Source organism: Aricia agestis, chromosome 2 (genome assembly GCF_905147365.1).
Source record: "Aricia agestis chromosome 2, ilAriAges1.1, whole genome shotgun sequence".
NCBI classification, from domain to species: Eukaryota; Metazoa; Arthropoda; class Insecta; order Lepidoptera; family Lycaenidae; genus Aricia; species Aricia agestis.
This window is the reverse complement of record NC_056407.1, coordinates 11,274,999-11,294,587: the sequence shown is the minus strand read 5'-3', so window position 1 is coordinate 11,294,587 and position 19,589 is coordinate 11,274,999. Positions and strand designations below refer to the sequence as shown.

Genomic DNA, 19,589 nt, shown 5'->3' with positions numbered 1-19,589 from the left:
AGTTTGTAGTATTACCATAAGACTATAAGTAGCACTAGAAACCATGGACAGGAATAATACCCAGTTGCTAAGGTTTTTCGGCAAAAATTATTTATTCAAAAGTGTCGTTGATTTATTTTCTTACCCTGAATTTAAGGTCTTCATTTTGATCTTGCGCTCGTTCTAATTTTTCCAGCAGAGCAGATCTCTGGGCAGCAGCGCGTCTGAGCTGTTCACAAATCACCTGAAAATATTTACGACGGTGTTTTAAGAAATCAAGTCAACATAACGGCTTATAAATTAGTCATTGTTGTATGAATGCATGCTGGCACGAACGGATGTATTAAAAAAATTCAATTCATTAATCCAAATGACCTCCCTTATGAATCAGTCATAAAATATGCGAAACATATTACACATTCAAAGGGCATCATCAGAAAGGAAGCGTCGGTATTATGAAATTCGTTTCAAAACATGCAGCCGTTTAACAAAAGAGCTGAGCACATTTTAAGGCGGCGGTGATGCTTGAATAATCTCCTCCACAGTCCATTACGCATCGTAACGTTCCGCGTGGTTTTGCCGAAATCTGCAGTTACATCACGCGGCTCCTAATGCAACAACCTACTTAAAATCTGATGCGTCGTGTATTTTGGTTTGCTTCAAGTGTTGTGCAAAAACAATTGCGCAATTCCAAAAAAAAAATATAAAATTGTTTGTGATTGTAATCTGCAACTCAAACAATTTTGCCAAGTTGTTTACGTGGAAGAAACAAAATATGATTTACTACATACCTACACGAGAAGATTAGAAATAAGGCAAGGCAGACGTGAAAACAATAACTTTGTCGCCTATTGCTGTTTCGAGATGCCTATGTTTCGCATCGTAACTATTTCTCTAACCTGATTCTGAACGGTGGAAACGAGGAGTTGCCGTTGTAGTTCGACTGGATTGCTCTCGAGGAGAATCGCAGCGAACTTTTTGGAATCCGGGGTTGGTACGCGGGGCGGTCGGGCCGGCGTGTGGAGCGCGGTGTCGAGGCGGCCGAGCGGCGTGCTGGCGGCCGGGGGGCTGACCGCCGCCGCCGCCTCCAGCTGAGCCGCGTGCGCGAGTAGGGCATCCCTCTCGTTGCGAAGTCGCACGAGGTCCGTGCATTCTCCGAAACCCGCCGAAAGCGCCCGAGCGAACGACTCCTCGGCCGTGTTGGAGTGCCGCTCGTCGATCTCGCTCCGGAGTAGCTCCGCCTCGTCGCGCAGTTTGATGCCCTTCCGCTGGATGACGTCAAGGAGCGCCCACAGCTCGTCCTCGAGCGGCCTCGTGCGGGGGGCGGAGGCGGAGGAGTGGGCGTCCTTCCCGCAGGAGGTCTCGGTACTAAAGCCCGAGTCCTGCACGGAGGGCTGCGGCTTGGCTCTAGTGGCGTCCCCCGTCCCGCCGGCGAGCTTGCGGCGCACGCGCACGCCCGGCTCCCAGTCGCGCCGGGTGCCGCTCGCCGGTGTCGACGGAGCCATCTTCGACCGCAGGTTCGGGAATGTCTCGATAACGAGGTCGCGAAACTCGAGCAAAGCGCCGACCTCATTCTGAAGTTCCTGTAACATTGAACAGGTCTATAAAGTTCAACAGATTAATTTTATAGTAGCATTTCTAATAATTCAATCAAAACTTTCTTCATCATGCTCTGCAGTATAGAATGAATGTTAAGTATAAATTAATTATTAAGTTTTTTTTGTCATGGCATGAGTTGACAATATATTACACCAGACATCAACTTTCTTCATACCAATAATACATAATATTATAGTCATAATATGTTAACATTTAAGACGCTTGGCGCCCAACGTGGGGCAAGCTTTACTAGCAACTTGTAATAATTGAATGTTATATTTACCTGTAGCGCGACGAGTGACTTAGCCTGCTCCGAGATAAGGTAGTGGAAGGGTCCGGGCGGCGAGCGCAGCTGCAGGCACTCCATGCCCGAGCCGCCGGACCCGCCGCTCGCGCTGTCCCCACCGCCTGTCTGGAAAACAATAATTGTACTGATTAATAAAAAAGTGGAGCAAGTTGGCGGAGCGGGCTACACCTTTGTCATAATAAGAAGAGATTTGAGCTCAGCAGCAATTTTTTAGGACAGATGATGATAGTGGATAGAAAAGATCGTTAGAATGAGCCATAATAGGTATACCTTACTTAGCTAATTTATGTCATTTAAGGAGCATTTTCAAAACATTAATATTTTGGTAACATAAAGTTAATATACCTAGCGGAATAGAGCAACAATCTCGAGCTTTCAAACGAAACCAAAATTGGTTTCATCTGTGTGTAAAAATATGAGTACGTATACACTTACATAAGCATGATTGAACATGATTTCTATAAGATTAAATTGTCACCGTGCGGCACGTGCCGACTGGACGTCAAAATAAGAGTGCTACTGTCATGTATCACACGTCTCTTTTTACCACGCAGTGTTACTGATAGTGACATCTCTCTTGCTCAAGTCTTTGTTTCTCTATTCCGCTAGGTATATTTAACCCTTAATAGGGCCATGGTATCAGAATGTACCACATTGCATTATGGGGTTTTGAACAAACTTCCTACAGACTTCCAAGGTAAAAACAATAGTAATTTTCTTAACTGAACTAAAAAGTTTAAATTTAGTTTATATATGCTTATGCTTTTTGGTAGCATAATATGATCAAAACACATCCCATAAAACCAAAATAACCATTTGTTCCCATTTGATTTTCAAGAAGTCCCCTGGATTCCTCATGGTTCCCATCATCACATCACCACTTTTGTGAACATGGTACCAACTCGGAACCGGATCAATCGGAACAAATACCCCATACAACAAAAGAAAAATTTTGAAAATCGGTTAACAAACGGCGGAGTAATCGTTGAACACACTTCCTCTTTTTGAGAAGTCGGTTAAAAAAACTTAACAACGAACTTCGTTAAATTTATCTACGAACGTTTACTTTGGAAACCCAGATCTATTTAATATAGGTAGGTACTCATTTTTCTAACTTTGAAACCTACAAAAGGTTTGCAACATCTGAATAAAAAAATCGCTTACCTGCCATTTTCAGGTTTACACTTAGTAAAACTAATCGAAATCAACTCAAAACAATGTAGCCTTCCGTCAACAAAAATCGATGAACTAAAAAGTTTAAATTTAGTTTGTTATTATTTTTAGCAATATTCCGCGAAAACAACTTCCACCTTTAAGTCGCATAGGCATGCGTACATATATATATATATATATATATATATATATATAGTGTAATTTGAGGGAGATACAATCGTTTTTCAAATGACACAGCTCCCGTGTCATCCGCACTGAATCGGTTAACTTTATGGGTAACATAATATATCTAGTTTTTATTTTGCACCTGCTCCTAGACTACATAATTTTATATAATTTAATTACGCAACGTACAACAAACTACTATTACTTCAATTCTCTCGCATGTCATGATGAAAGTGCGGCGTACACGACCGACGATAAAACACGAAGAGATTGTGACCATTGATTAACAATCAGTTACGCTAACTATGTTAAATGGATGTTAAGGGTTCCTCACACGTACACACGTTCGTGAACTGAGACACACTGAGAGCCGCCGGCGAATTGTGATGAGCATTGTAATGGGATAAATAAGTTGTGTGTGTGGTAACAACTTTAACCTTAAATCTATGCGAAAACTTTAATAACTTGAAAACTACATTTATTAAGTAGGTACAATCAAGAAAAACTTTTTCTTGATCTTTACACGATGGCAAGTTTTCTACAATCAAAATTTTTTTCAAATGAAATATTAAAAAAAAGCCTTGAAAGTTTATATATATATTAAGTAGTACTGTTTACGCAGTAACTATTTAGTGCTACCGCCAACATTAATATTTTAGCACCAAAAATTGTGAGACTGTTTAGAAAAAACCTCAGCTCATTAGGCATTGTATTGTGTAACGTCTTATTACCATCGATTTAGCCGAAGTCTTACAATTTCCGTCGCCATTGTCCCTCAAATGCTGTTTTGAAATGTTTGTAACCGATTTTTTTTTATGAAATAAGGGGGCAAACGAGCAAACGGGTCACCTGATGGAAAGCAGCTACTACCGTCGCCCATGGACACTCGCAGCATCAGAAGAGCTGCAGGTGCGTTGCCGGCTTTTTAAGAGGGAATAGGATAATAGGGGAGGGTAGGGATAGGAAGGGGGGGGGGGGGGGGGCAATAGGGTAGGGGAGTGGGCCTCCGGTAAACTAACTCGGCGTGTTTCACGCCGAGTTGGTTTTCTGTGAGAACGTGGTATTTCTCCGGTCGAGCCGGCCCATTCGTGCCGAAGCATGGCTCTCCCACGTATAAAATTGTGGCGCGAGCAGATTATTTTATTGAGGTTCAGGAATTACAATAGTTCATTGTTTTTGAAACATAGGGCATATTTTCCCATAATATAATTCTTTAGATTACTGACCTTACGAATGATAAAAGTTTTTATTATTCGTAGGCATAATCTTAACAAAATTTTAAGTCCAAACTCAAACAGGCATCCGTCTTACATTAATCGTATTTGTATCTAACATTTTTCCACCACATTAACTAAGAAGGTTAAATCAATTTGGGCGTTTGTGTTTCCAAATAATATATTTTTGGCTTCTTTATGAAAAAAGGTCACCTATAGACGTGCTTCATGTTAAATTTTTAAACATTTATATCTGAGACCCAATGAAAAGGTTTTCACTTTGACCAGTCAGCATTGAGCATCCAAAAATTTTAAATCACAACCTCTGTAAGTTTTTTATTGTCTATTCAATTGCTTTTTCAATAAATGTATAGTGATGAAATTTAAATATTCTAGAGTGTAGATGTGTCGTTCTAATAAATAAACAGGTAGACAAGTATGCATTTAAATATTTAAGATCAAAGAATTCTTAACCTACACAAGTCACAACTACCATTAAGGGTTCATAACCGCTGACAATATCCTATTTAACCGGACGTCATTCATTTTATTCAATTCAACAAAAATGACTTACCTACTTAACCTCTAAATTATACTTTTTCTACCGGATGTGTTATTTAAAGTTATAGTATTGCATTGTAGGGAGTAAAAAGTTAAATTTTATTAAGTATGAGCTATGACTATAGATGTGAAGCCGGTTGCTAACATTACTAGCCAAGCGGCGAATAACAGCTTTTTTGGCTTATTATCATTACTAGCGATAAATAGCGGCTGGTAACGGCTTGTTACATTTCATTGATATAGATTACATGCGTTCGTATGTAAATCAGAAGAAAAAACATGAAAATAATTTCATGAAAATAATTTCATGGTTTTTCTTCTGATTTACATACAGTAGGATAGACATAAACGGTGACATATTCTGAATCTGTGTTAAAGTGTTAATAGTACTATTTAAAATAATATATATTTAAATAAATAGTAAGTAAGCATATTTATTTTTATTATTATTAATATTTTAATTATTTTAATTTTTAAATTATTTTTTAATGAAGTATTTAATTATTTTTAAATTTTAATTACTTTTTTATTTTTAATTTTTAAATTTTATTTATTTTTATTAATTTTTATTTTTAATTTTTTAATTATTTTAATTAATTTTACATAAAAAGTATTTTAATTATTATCAATATTAATTAAATAATATATTTAAATAAATAGTGTATTTTAAATAATAATTTAACAATAAAAAGCATTGAAAATAGTTTTATTCTTCGATGCTCAAGTCAGGTAACAAGCGGCTGTTTACCCGGTAACAAGCTGCTGTTTATTCGTTTCTAGCGGCTGCTATCGGTTACTACCCGCTTACAAGCCGCTGGTTTACAACTATAGCTATGACTTATGCTATTATCTTCTTAAACTACGGGCCCACGGAATGAGGCTATGTTACTTAAGAGGATACACCAGGGGCGAGAGAAATTGAAAATAGGTATTTGAAAATGTATTGCTGTCTCACCAATCTCAAGTCTCTCACCGCAGAGCGTTTATTTTTTTGTATATTTTAGCCAGTTTTGTTTTCTGGGTGTTTGAACACAGAGGAAAATCTAGCAATTTTTTGGGTTTTTGGACGTTCTTATCTTTTATAATAATAAAATTATGAAAAAAAAGAAAACATAGGGACATGCTAATAGTGGCCATAGATATTCAGGAAAAAATCATAACTCTACCGGCATTATCCAGGGAGGAAACAGGGGACAGCGTTTGTATGGAAAAATGGCTGTGTGGACTCCTCTTAACTTCTTATATTATACAGTGTGTAACAAAAATAAGTGATAATACTTTAGGGTGTGTACGTGTTCCTTGTAGAGTTCACTGTAAAAGTAATAGCGCTGAAAGACGATTTTTTTTTACTTTTGTATGGGCAAGGGCCCGAGCGTCACGAGTTTCCCCATACAAAAGTGAAAAAAAAAATTGGTCTTTCAGTGCTGCTACTTTCACAGTGAACTCTCTACAAGGAACACGTACACACCCTAAAGTATTATCACTTATTTTTGTAACATCCTGTATACTCAGCCTACCTAGTACCTACCCGAGTAAATAGTTATAACTTCGCACTCTCAATTCTCAGTAAATATTGCCGCAATATTGTCACAATATTGTCACATCACGACTGTTGCAGTGGAATCAATTACCATATCCTTGCGTAAAACAACCCATTAGTTGTGTTTCCGGTAGTTTAAATATACTTTAGACTTATTATCTCCGACATTCAAAGCATAAAAAGCGAGGTTATAATCAAAAAACTTATTTTTGTAATTTTCTCTGTACAAGTACCAAATTAAGTTTCACTAGTTTTAGAAGGTCACATTTTAGTTATTAATCATGTAACGCATTAACAATTAGTCTTTAATTAACTTTTATTATAGCGATAGCTATATTTTGGTCATGATTCATTCGATCTAGTGTAAATCTTAAATCTGTTAAAAATTCTGAATAAATACTCATTAATTAATGAAGAACAATCGAACCATTCAAGTTAGTGTATGTCGGTATTCTGGCAGGCTAGATTTTTTGTTATGAGTCCTCGGATGCAATATAATGACGACCTCTGTGGCTCAGTGGTGAGCGCGTTGGTAGCTCAAGCCGGAGGTCGCGGGTTCGAATCCCGCCGACGGAACAAAAAGTTTTCAATGTTCCCGGGTCTGGATGTGTATTAAATATGTGTATGATATAATAAAAATCTTAAATATATGTATAGTATAAAAGTATTAAATTTAATATATTTCCGTTGTCTGGTACCTGTAACACAAGTCCTTTAGGTACTTAGCACGGGGCCAGACTGACGTGGTGTGAAGCGTCCATAGACATTATTAGATATTATATTATAATGTAGAATTACTTTAATAACTATACTTATATCAATATTTTAAAAATACCCAGCATAATATCAATTACGCTGCGGTCGCAAGCTGAGAAGTTTAACATCAAGGCTTACTCGTATAAGAGTATCAAGTACAAACAGTCGCTGTAGTTAAATATTGCAACAGAGTTGAAGCAAGCGTTAATCACGCAATTATAAAAATATTAGGATCTTGTAGATCAGTTATAAAACCCATTCTTTATTAGACTTTTCGATAGTTTAAACTTGAACCAACACTTCATTTTGCGCAGAGCAGGTTTTTAATTCCCACTTGCCAGGAAAATAGACGTTTATTTTATCTTCTAGGGCATGACAATATGTATCATGTTTTCTATGATTTTCGCCACTAGGTAACTTAAACAAAAACATGATTAAACTACTGACTAGATTCGAGACGATTGCAAACTAGTGTAATATGCAGAGTGCTGCTTACCTCACACGGTATATTCTTGCACATAACCAAAGCACAGTCTTAATAATTTCAATACAATAAGAGGATGATGGAAGACTATTGTTCTTCGAAAAAAATATTTACAGTTCTAAACGTAGGCACTTCGATAACAACGATGATAAGGGAGCCACAAATATCGGTGCCGCGTAAGTGCTGATAAAATTGAACAATCTTTTTGTCTCGATAACGGCTGGCCTTACATTTTGATGTTTTGAAGCATGTAGGCAGCCTGTGTGATTCATTGTTTGTTCTATCGACGCTCCCAAGTATCCGTCAATCATCTTTTGCAATAATTTTCTACTACTGATATCATGTACCTACCGATGTACCTATAAGATAATACAACTAAGCCATTAGACTTCATAAACATGAGATTATTGTAAAACCCGAATCTGAACAACAAACTCTATACAATGATATTATGAATTATGATGGTTAAAAAACTGAAATATGGAAGTGACCTTCGCAAACAACGAAGTACGAACACAGCCGATAAGTAGGTGTTACAAAAGCACAGATACAATAAAATTGTGCGCACGCGCACGCGAAATTGACCAAAGAATCGTTCGCCAGCGCGAAAGGCACGTACGACTCAAGGCTCAGAGACGTCGGCCACAACAAAAGAACGATATCGTATAAACAAAAAACTGGAAACCGATAGCCTCTCAATATAAACAAAAACAAAAGTCGATTTCTCATTTCACTTTCTTTACAAATGTACGCGCCGCCCACTGTTATTACAATTTTCTAACGCGATACGACATCAAATGCATATTACACACTTAAATGAAACTACCGGATTCAATTCTACGTAGCACCACGTAACCGCATGTAAATTGCTGTGCTCCCATAAAAAAAAAAGCAAAAGAATGGGTAGGTAAAAAGTATTATATTTTTATTGTTGTGTCTGATATTTCATATTATGGGCTGCCTAATGCCTATTAGGTGGGCAAGTACTTACTGGTTAAGTCACAGTTAAGTATTACTTATGTTTATTTCATGTTGTACTAGTAGGTAGAGTAACGCTCTGTTTTTTGCGACTGTTGGGGAAAAAATAATATCATACTACATCCAGTTTGTTGTACGTAACATTAGTTATTTACGCGAAATTTGTGCCACTCGGATTAAACGTAACAATAGCGGCTACGCTATGTGACTTTAGTTGAAAAATTCATACAGTTATCCAGTCTTTGCCTTGTATGACTTTAGCGACCTTTTTAAATCTCGGTTCTGAGTAACTCATTTTAAGGTGGGATTTCACCAAACGCACATAAAACTTAAGTTTTATAAAACATAGTTCCCATTGAACGCGTTCATGCGGCGATTTCACATATTTCTTTTGATCGCGATTATTAATCTAAGTTTACGTGACGCCACGCGATTATTTTATATGTTTTCATCATTTTAAAGCCTTTTCACGTTAATTTAACTACAAAATAGCAAGAAACAATACATAAACTAACAAACGCATGTGTCAAAACTGTCATTTTGACATTTATTTTGTCTATGTTTTTCGTTCCGCCATGACAGGGCTTGAACGGGTTCTATGACGTTAAACTTCGGACTTTGGGCGTTCAGAAGATAAAACTCGGATTTGCTGTGAACGCGTTCAGTTTATACTGGTGAAATGCATTTCGATGTTATAATCGCGTTTATACGTTTTGAACCGGTTCAGAGTGCTTTGAACGCGTTCCATTTCTTTGGTGAAATCGCCCCTAATACTGACCCGCGCGGTTTCGCAACCGTGAACATTAATATAATATTGTCACGAACATCCGACACATAGTGCCATCTAGAGTCAAACCAGTGAAACTTATCGGGGGAACACAGACAACATAAATCGATTACATGTTCGTATTTTCTAGAAACGTTCAACCCATGTTTACGCGAGTCAAACACGTTCTAGAAACGAATTCTCTGGAATATTCTGGTACTCGCCTCGGCCCATATAAATAGCCGCAGTCACGCGGGCCAGTCAATCAGTTCAGTTTGAGCGATCTTCAAGGCGACTTCGGAGTGAAAACAAGTGATCAATAGTGATACCTACGACTTGGCTACGACCTAGGACAGTGGTAGTGCTTAGTGTTTTGGACCTAGTGCTTTGTGTTAGACCTAGTGTTAGTGATTAAAGTCTTCATAAGAGTCAGAAGGTTCTCTTCTCTCCTGATCCTTTTTGAAGGCGCTAATCTCAGGAACTACTTATCCGATTTGAAAAATTCGTTCAATGTTAGATAGCCCATTCATCCAGGTAGGTTGTAGGCTATATTTTATCACGCTAAGACTAATAAGAGCGAAGAAATAGAGGAAAATATGGAAAAAACGGGGGAAATTATATGAGAGGGCTTATTTGAACGCGCTAATCTCAGGAACTACTTATCCGATTTGAAAAATTCTTTAAATGTTAGATAGCCCATTCATCGAGGTAGGCTATAAGCTATATAGCTATACTTTATCACGCTCAGACTAATAGGAACTAAGAAATAGAGAAAAATGTGGAAAAAACGGGGGAAATTATATGAAAGGGCTTATCTCAGGAACTACTGGTCCGAATTTAAAAAAATCTTTCAGTGTTAGATAGCCCACTTATCGAGAAAGGCTATAGGCTATATTTTATCACGCTAAGACTAATAAGATCGAAGAAATAGATGAAAATGTGGAAAAAAAATATGGAATTGCTTAATGCTTATTATCTTATGAATTACTGGAGCAATTTTTGTTATTTGGCAAACATGAAGAATAGACCACGTGAAGGGACATAGGCTATTTTTTGCTGCAAAATGTACGGTTGCGTGAAATTCCTAAATTACGCAAGCGAAGCCGCGCGGAACATCTATACTATAATAAAATCGTAGGAAAGTCAATTCTGTATATTGAATATTTTTGTACAATAAATAATACTTGGGATGCGATCTACTATGCTAACGCGGACGAAGTCGCGGGCAACAGCTAGTTAATTTATAAAATAAAAATAATGCCTTTGAAAAAAAATAGCAATAAAGTTATTTTTAAAACGTCTGGCAATAGTTTTGGTCATTGAAAAGTGTCTTACACTACATGATACTAGTTCAGAACAATAATCTACAAATTATATATAAATATTATCCATTTGAAAATAAGTAATTAAAGTAAGACTCATTTTTAGTCCACTTTGGTTCCTGGTACCTGACCAGGTGTCACACATAGAGCTATACAAATTCGCAGGTATTCTAAGTACACGAGGCACTACTAATAACCTATGGTTTCATCCATCAGAGAGTAAGTTATGTCTTATCCTTCTGGGATCCAGGTCTATGTAATCAAATGAAGATTTTGACGTATCACGTAAGCCCCATATCTGTCAAACTCTTTATTTAATTACAAATAGGAATTGAATATTCATCTCTGAGTGCGGCAGCAGAAGTAACTACATTTATTGCGTTGTACAGATTGTAAATATAGCTTGTATTATCTGATATGTATACCGGGGTATCGAGATGTGACACTCGAGATTATCCGATCATGTTCACCTTAACACGTCGAGAAAAGGAAATGTGATTATTGAGGTCGAGGCGGCAGAATATAGGATAGACGAACGCAAGTTTTACTGTTACACGTCGATACTCGAGATAGTATTGTGAAAATCGCACTACCTGTCGTTGAAGCAATGAGATAAATTTGGGATAGAAGTATAGAGCATCTAACTTTACTAAGTAATACGCACATCGGTGTTTTTATCTTATATATCTTATCAGAAAATATTTTAACACAGTAGGAAAGATACAAACAATTTAATTTTATAGTCAGAAATCCTATCCTACCTATCACGTCACGTTGTCTATTACTCCATCTAATAATAACTATAATATTACAGTTCAATAAGGCTTTATATGAACGTGGCGAGAAAAGGAACTAAACCCTTCTATCATACAAAAACGTCATTTTTGACATGTGTTTGACAGTTCTCCTTTACCAGCAGCGCTCCCGTCAATGTCACACACATCTATATATTAATACGTGAGCCAAAAACTTTGTATCCCTTTTGACGAAAAATGGGGAAACGTACTACGTAGGTGAATGAAATTTTGCACAGTTATAGTTTACATGGTGAAGGAGTGCATCGAGCTAATATTATTTTGAAATTATGCTTTGATCATACATTTTTTTAACAAATAAAACATTACACACACTACAACACACACACTAGGAAAAATGACAGATTTTTGAGTGACAAGTCTATACATACGAATTATACTCTTTTATTTATGGTTGAAGTCCGTTGACAACAACGTGACAAATTGAAAATGAATTATAGTTTTTTTATTGAATCTTAGATACTATTAGACAATGCTTACACGGCCAGTCTGAGATCAGGCTAAGTCCCAGAGACAAGAGTTGAAAAAAATATGATAAAGTCAATATTTTATTGAAATAATATATCGTTGAAACTAAGGTCGAATTTCGACCATTGGGCGATCTCTAGTTCATATAAAGCCTTGTCGAACTATATGGCAGTAGCACACCGTGTTGTCAATTGTTTTTTTTTACAAGAAAGACATTAGAGAGATCTTCATCATTATTTGCAGCTTTCGATGGCTGATTCACTTAAGCCCCCGCCTACGGCTTATTTATTGTTAGATGTGCTTTATTCGCCTACGTTTCGTATTAATTATATTCAAAAGTAAGGCCGTTATGACCTTCTTTAAAAACAGTCGTTGAAAGCTCTTTTAATGACTCATTTAGATTTTAGAACGTTAACACGAACTTGAGTCTTGACATCATCTAGACTGTAATTTATATTTAAACGTTTTCCATTTTAGACACAATTTTTTATACTTTTTATGCAAATTACAATCCAGCAAATTTTGAGCTAGAAATAGATAAATTTTGTGTAAATAATTCCAAAATTATGATAAAAGCTTCTTTAAAACACGTATCCACAGTACAGATCATTTAGGTCGAAATTGGATCAATAATTGTTCTCTATCTATCAGTAAGTTATGGTATGGTTTTGTGATATAAGTGATAACATGTAATTTACACAAAATATTGTCCGAGTCATTGCGTCGCGTTGTTAGAAACTAGAAGCCTACTAGTTATAGGAGTTCAGAAAATCGGCCAAGTGCGAGTTGGACTCGCGCACGAAGGGTTCCGACTTCCGTACCACAATAGAGCAAAAAAAAAAACAAAATAAATTAAATATATAATTTATTTTGTTTTTGTATTTGTTATAACGGCAACAGATATGTAATAATAATGAAAACTTCAGAAGTCTAGCTATAGCGGTACTCAGACAGAACAGACATCGAAGTCTTAGTAATATAGGGTCCCGTTATGTTACCCTTTGTGTACGGAACCCTAAAATCGAACTTTGTTCATACTCCAAGTTCCAACTAATAACTTATAAATGAAACAGACAAAAAAAATCTAGACACCTTTAGGGCCTGTTTCACCACTTTCTGATAAAGTGCCGAATAGGCTATTCATAACTTTTTTGACAGATTCTCCATACTAATTGAGCTGTCAAGTTAAGTGGTGGATAGCCTATTCGGCACTTATCAGGAAGTGGTCAAACAGGCCCTTAATCTAGCATTTTTATCAATCGTAATTCTCAGAATAAAATATACCTACATTATACTAGGAACTTGTTACCTACAATTTTACACTTCCCATATGTCATATTCAGATCAAAGCAATCCAATGACCTGATATAACTCTGACGACTATAAATAGCTGACTCGGTGTTGTAATAAGTCATAATATCAATTATATTAGTTAATATCATTTCAATATTAATAGAATATGATAGGCGGTTTCGTTTTAAAACTAGCTCTCATCGTGCACAGTTATAAGACGCACACTCAATCATTCTCCAAATTACTATGTGTGATGAACTGATGAATAAGAGAACTCAAAGGCATATCATCGAAATACAATACATTGTAATTACTTTACTTAACTGCGATATAAATGCGATAGTGTGTCTGTCTCTTCGCGCTCGAGCCGCTGAACCGATTTTGCTGAAATTTGGTTTGGAGATACTTTCAGTCCCGGGAAAGGACAATAGGATACTTTTGACGCAGCGGAGTTGCGGGTGTTATTTAGTAACTAGATACTAGTACAGTATAAAACGTCAATTTTCATACATTGCATTGGACCGTTTAAAAAATAGGGCTCCAGTTACTGTCGTACCTACCTATGGCACGAATATTGTAGCACCGACCCGAATATGGAAACCAACTAAAAATACGCCGTAGTGCGCATTTTGGAACATTTTTTTGACGCTACTCTTCCATAGCATGGTATTTCGATGGTGTAATGTTTTTATATGATGTGCGCTGGGTCCAATCGGCCTTCGCCAGTTAGGAGGCATCACCTGCCAATCAAACTTCACCGTTATTCATTATTACGTCGTGTATGTTAAGAGAGCGATATAAATATACAATCGTTACGCTAATAGACTTATGGCCGGCTCACTTCACACACGTTTTATCAAACAGCTAACATAAAACAATTAACTGAAACCTTAAGTATGCCATTTAAGAAGTCGTTTTTTCGTTTAATTTTTTCAAAGATAGGAGACACACTTCCTCACAATCATAGTTTAAACTATTATTTATTAATTATTATTATTAGATAATTGAAGGTCTTGATTTTGTTAGGAAAACTAGTTTGTAAACCGTTTTTGACGTGGGAGAGCCATGCTTCGACACGAATGAGCCGGCTCGACCGGAGAGATACCACGTCCTCACAGAAAACCGGCGTGAAACATCGCTTCCGCTGTGTTTCGCCGAGTAAGTGAGTTTACCGGAGGCCCAATCCCCTACCCTTTTCCTTTCCCTATCCTCCCCTATTTCCTTCCGTACCCTCCCCTACCCTCCCCTATTACCCCTTAGAAGGCCGGCAACGCACCTGCAGCTCTTCTGATGCTGCGAGTGTCCATGGGCGACGGAAGTTGCTTTCCATCAGGTGACCCGTTTGCTCGTTTGTCCCCTTATTTCATAAAAAAAAAAAAAACCTTGACAAAACCCATAAAATAACATAAATTCATGCACGTATAGCTACCTACTGCACCTCTACATAAGTTACTGAATAAACTTCTACGAACGTCTAATCAAGTGTTTGGTATTCACGTACGTAGAAGTCAATGTACGACATAATGAGTCATCAAGATTACTTTATGTTTATGGAACGAGTAGATAGGCACTTGGAAGAAAATTACAATATTTTGCGGAAACATCATGCTTCTTAGCGACAGCCGGTGTAAGTAATATAACCCAAGTTAGCCTTTGTCATACCCAATTTAATTTAGTTTGTCCCCATGACTCATCTGCTGCAAAGGAGGTTGGCAAATCCCCATACATTTACTGCCTCGCTACATTCATACATGCTAAATGATACAATTCTTTTGACGACTTAAAGGACACGATTCGCCAACCTCATTAAATAAATTGAAAAAAAATTGCCCCTGTAGGTCATTGAAATGAGGCCAATTGAGTAAAGTCAACATATTAAGCTAGTATGCACTTGGTAGACATTAAAATTCAATACACAATAATTTACAAGGGCGTAGACCGCAGTATCGTAAGGACGACCGCATACCTTTGAAAATTTGTCAATACTCTGCACGCCAACTCGTTCTGGTTAAGTAAACAAGTCTATTAATTCTGTAATCGACGATTTTATTGGCCAAATATAATCTACGTTCATAGTTAAAGATTGTAGTATACAGACTACGTGGACTCTAAGTACTGCTAAGTAGCAAGGTTCCTGAATTAATTCTTGTCAATCAAAGAATTTGTAGGCCAACAAAATATGCAAAGGTGCTAAAAATTCATCAACGTCAGTATAAATAAATACTTAGTTACATTATGTGGCTAGTGTAAATTAACGCCTCCGTGGTCTAGTGGTTAGAGCGTCGCTCTCGACTCCGGAGGTCGTGGGTTCGAATCCCGCGTTGGAAACATGTTATTTCCAAGTTTGGTTAGGACAATGCAGGCTGATCACCTGATTGTCTGACAAGTAAGATGATCCATGCGTCGGATGGGCATGTAAAAAGTCGGTCCTGCGCCTGATCTCTCGCCAGTCGTGTCGGTCTTCCGTCCCACTGGGTTATGAGAGTAAAGGAATAGAGAGTGCTCTTGTGTACTGCGCACACACTTGGGCACTATAAAATTACTCCTGCGTACCTGGTCTGGTTTCAATGAAACCGGCCACCGTCACCGAAACCGGTGTGGGAGCTATTATTACTAGTGTAAATTCCAATCAACAATCCCTCCCTCGATCACTGTGGCCTTCTATCATCACGAATTATGACTCAGATAATGTAAGGTGCGAGATAAAAAATACGTCTATTATATTTCATGCAAAAACTTCCCGAATAGGTATGGCGGCAAAAAATTTAGTTAACACAATCTAGACTATTAAACCGCGGCCTATATTTAAGTCGCTAGTCACGTCACGTTTGTTAAGTCTAAAAATACATGGAAGCCATTCTAGCCCCTCTTGGGTGGAGATCTCCGCGACCACCTGTCCAAATTTGAGTGAACAGGTTTGTATGTTGTAACTTGTAACACTTGGAGATATAAGCAAATGTTAGTTGCGTGTGGAGAGATAATAACACTCGATATATTTTTTGTCTACGTAACGTTGGTAGGTAACTACTAACTAGGTGTCTTTAATGTCGCTCACACAGAACGGTTAATTTTGATACATCATGAAGATACCAAGGAGTCGTTTGAATGCCAAAATAACGTAAAGAATTAAAAGCAATTAATCAATTTAGATGACTGGCCCAAATCCTAATAGAATTTTATAAGAGGTAGTGTATGGAGGGTCTACCCTCCATAAGGTAGTGGTAGAAATAAAAATAAGCATGTATTTTTCTTAAAGTAAACGAAAATTTGTGTCCTACTTTTCTATTACAGAACTGGCTACAGTTACTTTGGGATAGAGTTTTGTTAAAACTATCAGCTGTGATTTGACAAGGCAGCGGACTTAACAAGCGTGACGAATGCAAAATTAGTTGTTAGCAAACACTTGACAAACGAAAAATAGAGAAATGACGCAGCAAACCGTTCCGTGCTTTCACTTTCCGGATCGTCTCGTCATTTACGAAATGTGACACTCAATTTGTGGTCATTTTACGTCATTTTCCATTGTCTTTAAATATACATTTGTGTTATTGGGAAGGTAATAGAGAAGAAGGGGCTTTGAAATTACACACAAAACTATAAATATTAGGAATTATTTAGTATATATCACATAATTAACTACATATTCATTTTGTACATCAACATGATACGAATAGAAACAAATTTATCTTATGCAAAGAATCTTAAACCTTGTTGTGGAGGAGAACCCAAAATAAAACCAATTAACGTTACTCTAATAGGTTGTAAACGTACACCTCTCGAGCGCGGCGGCCGACGTGTGCTCTACCACCGTTGATCATTAAGAAATGTATAAATTAACAATTAACAAAACTAAAAAGCGTAAAGAAGCCATTTCTCTTGAAGTTTTAAGGTTATCCAAAATTAATCATAATTTTAACGTCATCTCGAAATGAAGAAGTAATTACATAAAATATTACGCTAATTAAAAGTAATATAATAAAAGACTCATGGTCAAGTTTCTAACATAAAAACAAAGAAAGAGCCGGACCTCTCGGCAATGAAAGAAAACAAAACAAAGCGGTGGCTATTGAAAGAAAGTTATTTTATGTAAACTCATAGTGTAATCATTAATCAACCATAGTCCATAACCAACCAACAATAATTCCACCCTTTTAAACATTCAATAAAAATATATTACTTAGCTTATGTAATACTTTTTCTGTAATTGGTTCGAAAGGAACTGAACATTAAGAGATGTTTTTTAATATAACTAGTTTTACAGGCATTTTCTCGTTGCAACTGCGGGCTATAAATAGAACCGTGACATCGTTCTCTTATTAAATTAATAAGATTTGTCGGGCAAGAAACTGGACCAGCGTTCGTCGTAATTGCTGCTTTACATTAAATCAAGTTTTTTTTGTGTTAATAAACCATATTACTTCACCGGCGGCGCTGGTTATGTAAAACCACGTAAGTGTCATCTAGTTCCTTCACGTGCATAACACAAACATTACGCTTGTCAACGTTCATAATTCATATTGGTCAATCCTCGCTATTGCAGTAGAAAATATTATTTGTCTAATCGATTATATGAGTAATGTGATTCATAAATGTATAATTATTATCAATCATAATGAGTGAACACTATGCAGAAAAATTGTCTTTTTAGTTTGTCTGCAAAAAATAAAGACAACTAAGACTGTTTAATATTTTGTTCATAGGGAATGATGACTAAGCAGGAAAATCGTAGCGTTGCATATTTACTGAAGGTCCTTAAACCCTTAACATAGAATGCTCCGCAAGCTGCACTGGCTGGAAACTTTAAAGATGGTAGAGCTACATATTATAGGTTATAACAAGGAAAACACCTTGGGAGTTCTGCTTTACCTAAATGTGTCCTCGTAGGTCCTCACTGCTAAGTATGAATATTTATCCTTAAAGCCATAAATATATTATGGTATTACTTAATATTATTATTTATTATGGTACTATAATAAAGACTAGACATTTTTGGAATCATTATGAATGGTCCATACTCCATTCTAGCAATAGATCTTAGATAGAATTTGATCACGTATATACGTAACTAGTTTTACGGGTACGCCGCGAACAGTTTTCATTAACGGTGAAGAGCTTTGTGTAATTGTTTAAGGCGGGGATTAATCTCAATCAAAAACGATAACCTTGCAGACAACCAAAGACCAAGCGTATACGCATCGCAATAAGATTCATTTTAGCTTAGCATAAAACTGTAACTACTCGGGCGGATCTTCTCTATTTTTCATGTTTTTTTTTTTAATATCTTTGGAAATAAATATTAAGAAACAAAATTGTTCGGTTAAAGAGATTTTAATATAGATTTACTAACAATTTATTCAAATAAAATGTATAATTATCCTAGTTACCTAACACTTATATTTCTATGAAATAAGAGTTTTTTCGGAGGTGAGTTTGTAAATTAATTACAGCCAAAGTTTTATTAAAATGTTTATGGTTTAAGGTATTTTAAATATTGTGCTTTATATCTCATATTTTTAACACTTCGTTATTATATTGGAACTTGGTAAACCGGGAGTCACGGAATAACAAATTGGGGTTTATCCTCGCCTTAAGGCAATAAAAAAAATTGATTCTAAACGAGAGATTATAGTAGATAGATAATAACACCGGCAAACATCGCTTATTTTCGAATCGTTAACCGTGAAACAAAACCGATATGCATAGCAGAATGTACATTTGAATAAATTTTAAGCAAAAAACTTTTTGAAAAAAAGCTTTTATTTAAATGCTTACTTTAAAAAGAAGAAAATAAATTTCCCCTTAAAAATTCTAACTATTAAGTTGTAACCTCAATATATTATACAATTTGCATTATAATAAAAGCTTGTCGCTTTATTTGTTAATAATAAACTATAGTAAGTGCCAATTTAACTGAGTAAACTGATATTATATTTTTTATTTTATTAAAGTAATTAAATATTGACAGATTGTTAAGTCTCACGACAAACTTTTATTATAATGCAAATTGTATAATATATTGAGGTTACAACTTAATAGTTAGAATTTTTAAGGGGAAATTTATTTTCTTCTTTTTAAAGTAAGCATTTGAATAAAAGCTTTTTTTCAAAAAGTTTTTTTGCTTAAAATTTATTTTTTGTTTTTTAGTTAAATCTCTGACTAGATTTCTTAA

At 36.2% G+C, this 19,589-nt stretch overlaps 1 protein-coding gene across 1 annotated transcript in view; it reads right to left on the bottom strand.

The window, feature by feature from the left end:
* The window catches only part of LOC121739953 (actin cytoskeleton-regulatory complex protein pan1), an 84,377-nt gene that overhangs the window by 512 nt on the left and 64,276 nt on the right, over positions 1–19,589 (bottom strand). The window contains exons 2-4 of the mRNA XM_042132590.1: positions 1,862–1,990; positions 879–1,562; positions 125–223 (exon numbers count right to left, since the gene is read on the bottom strand). Of these exons, the coding sequence (XP_041988524.1) occupies positions 125–223; positions 879–1,562; positions 1,862–1,990 (912 nt within the window). The remainder of the gene's footprint in view (positions 1–124; positions 224–878; positions 1,563–1,861; positions 1,991–19,589) is intronic.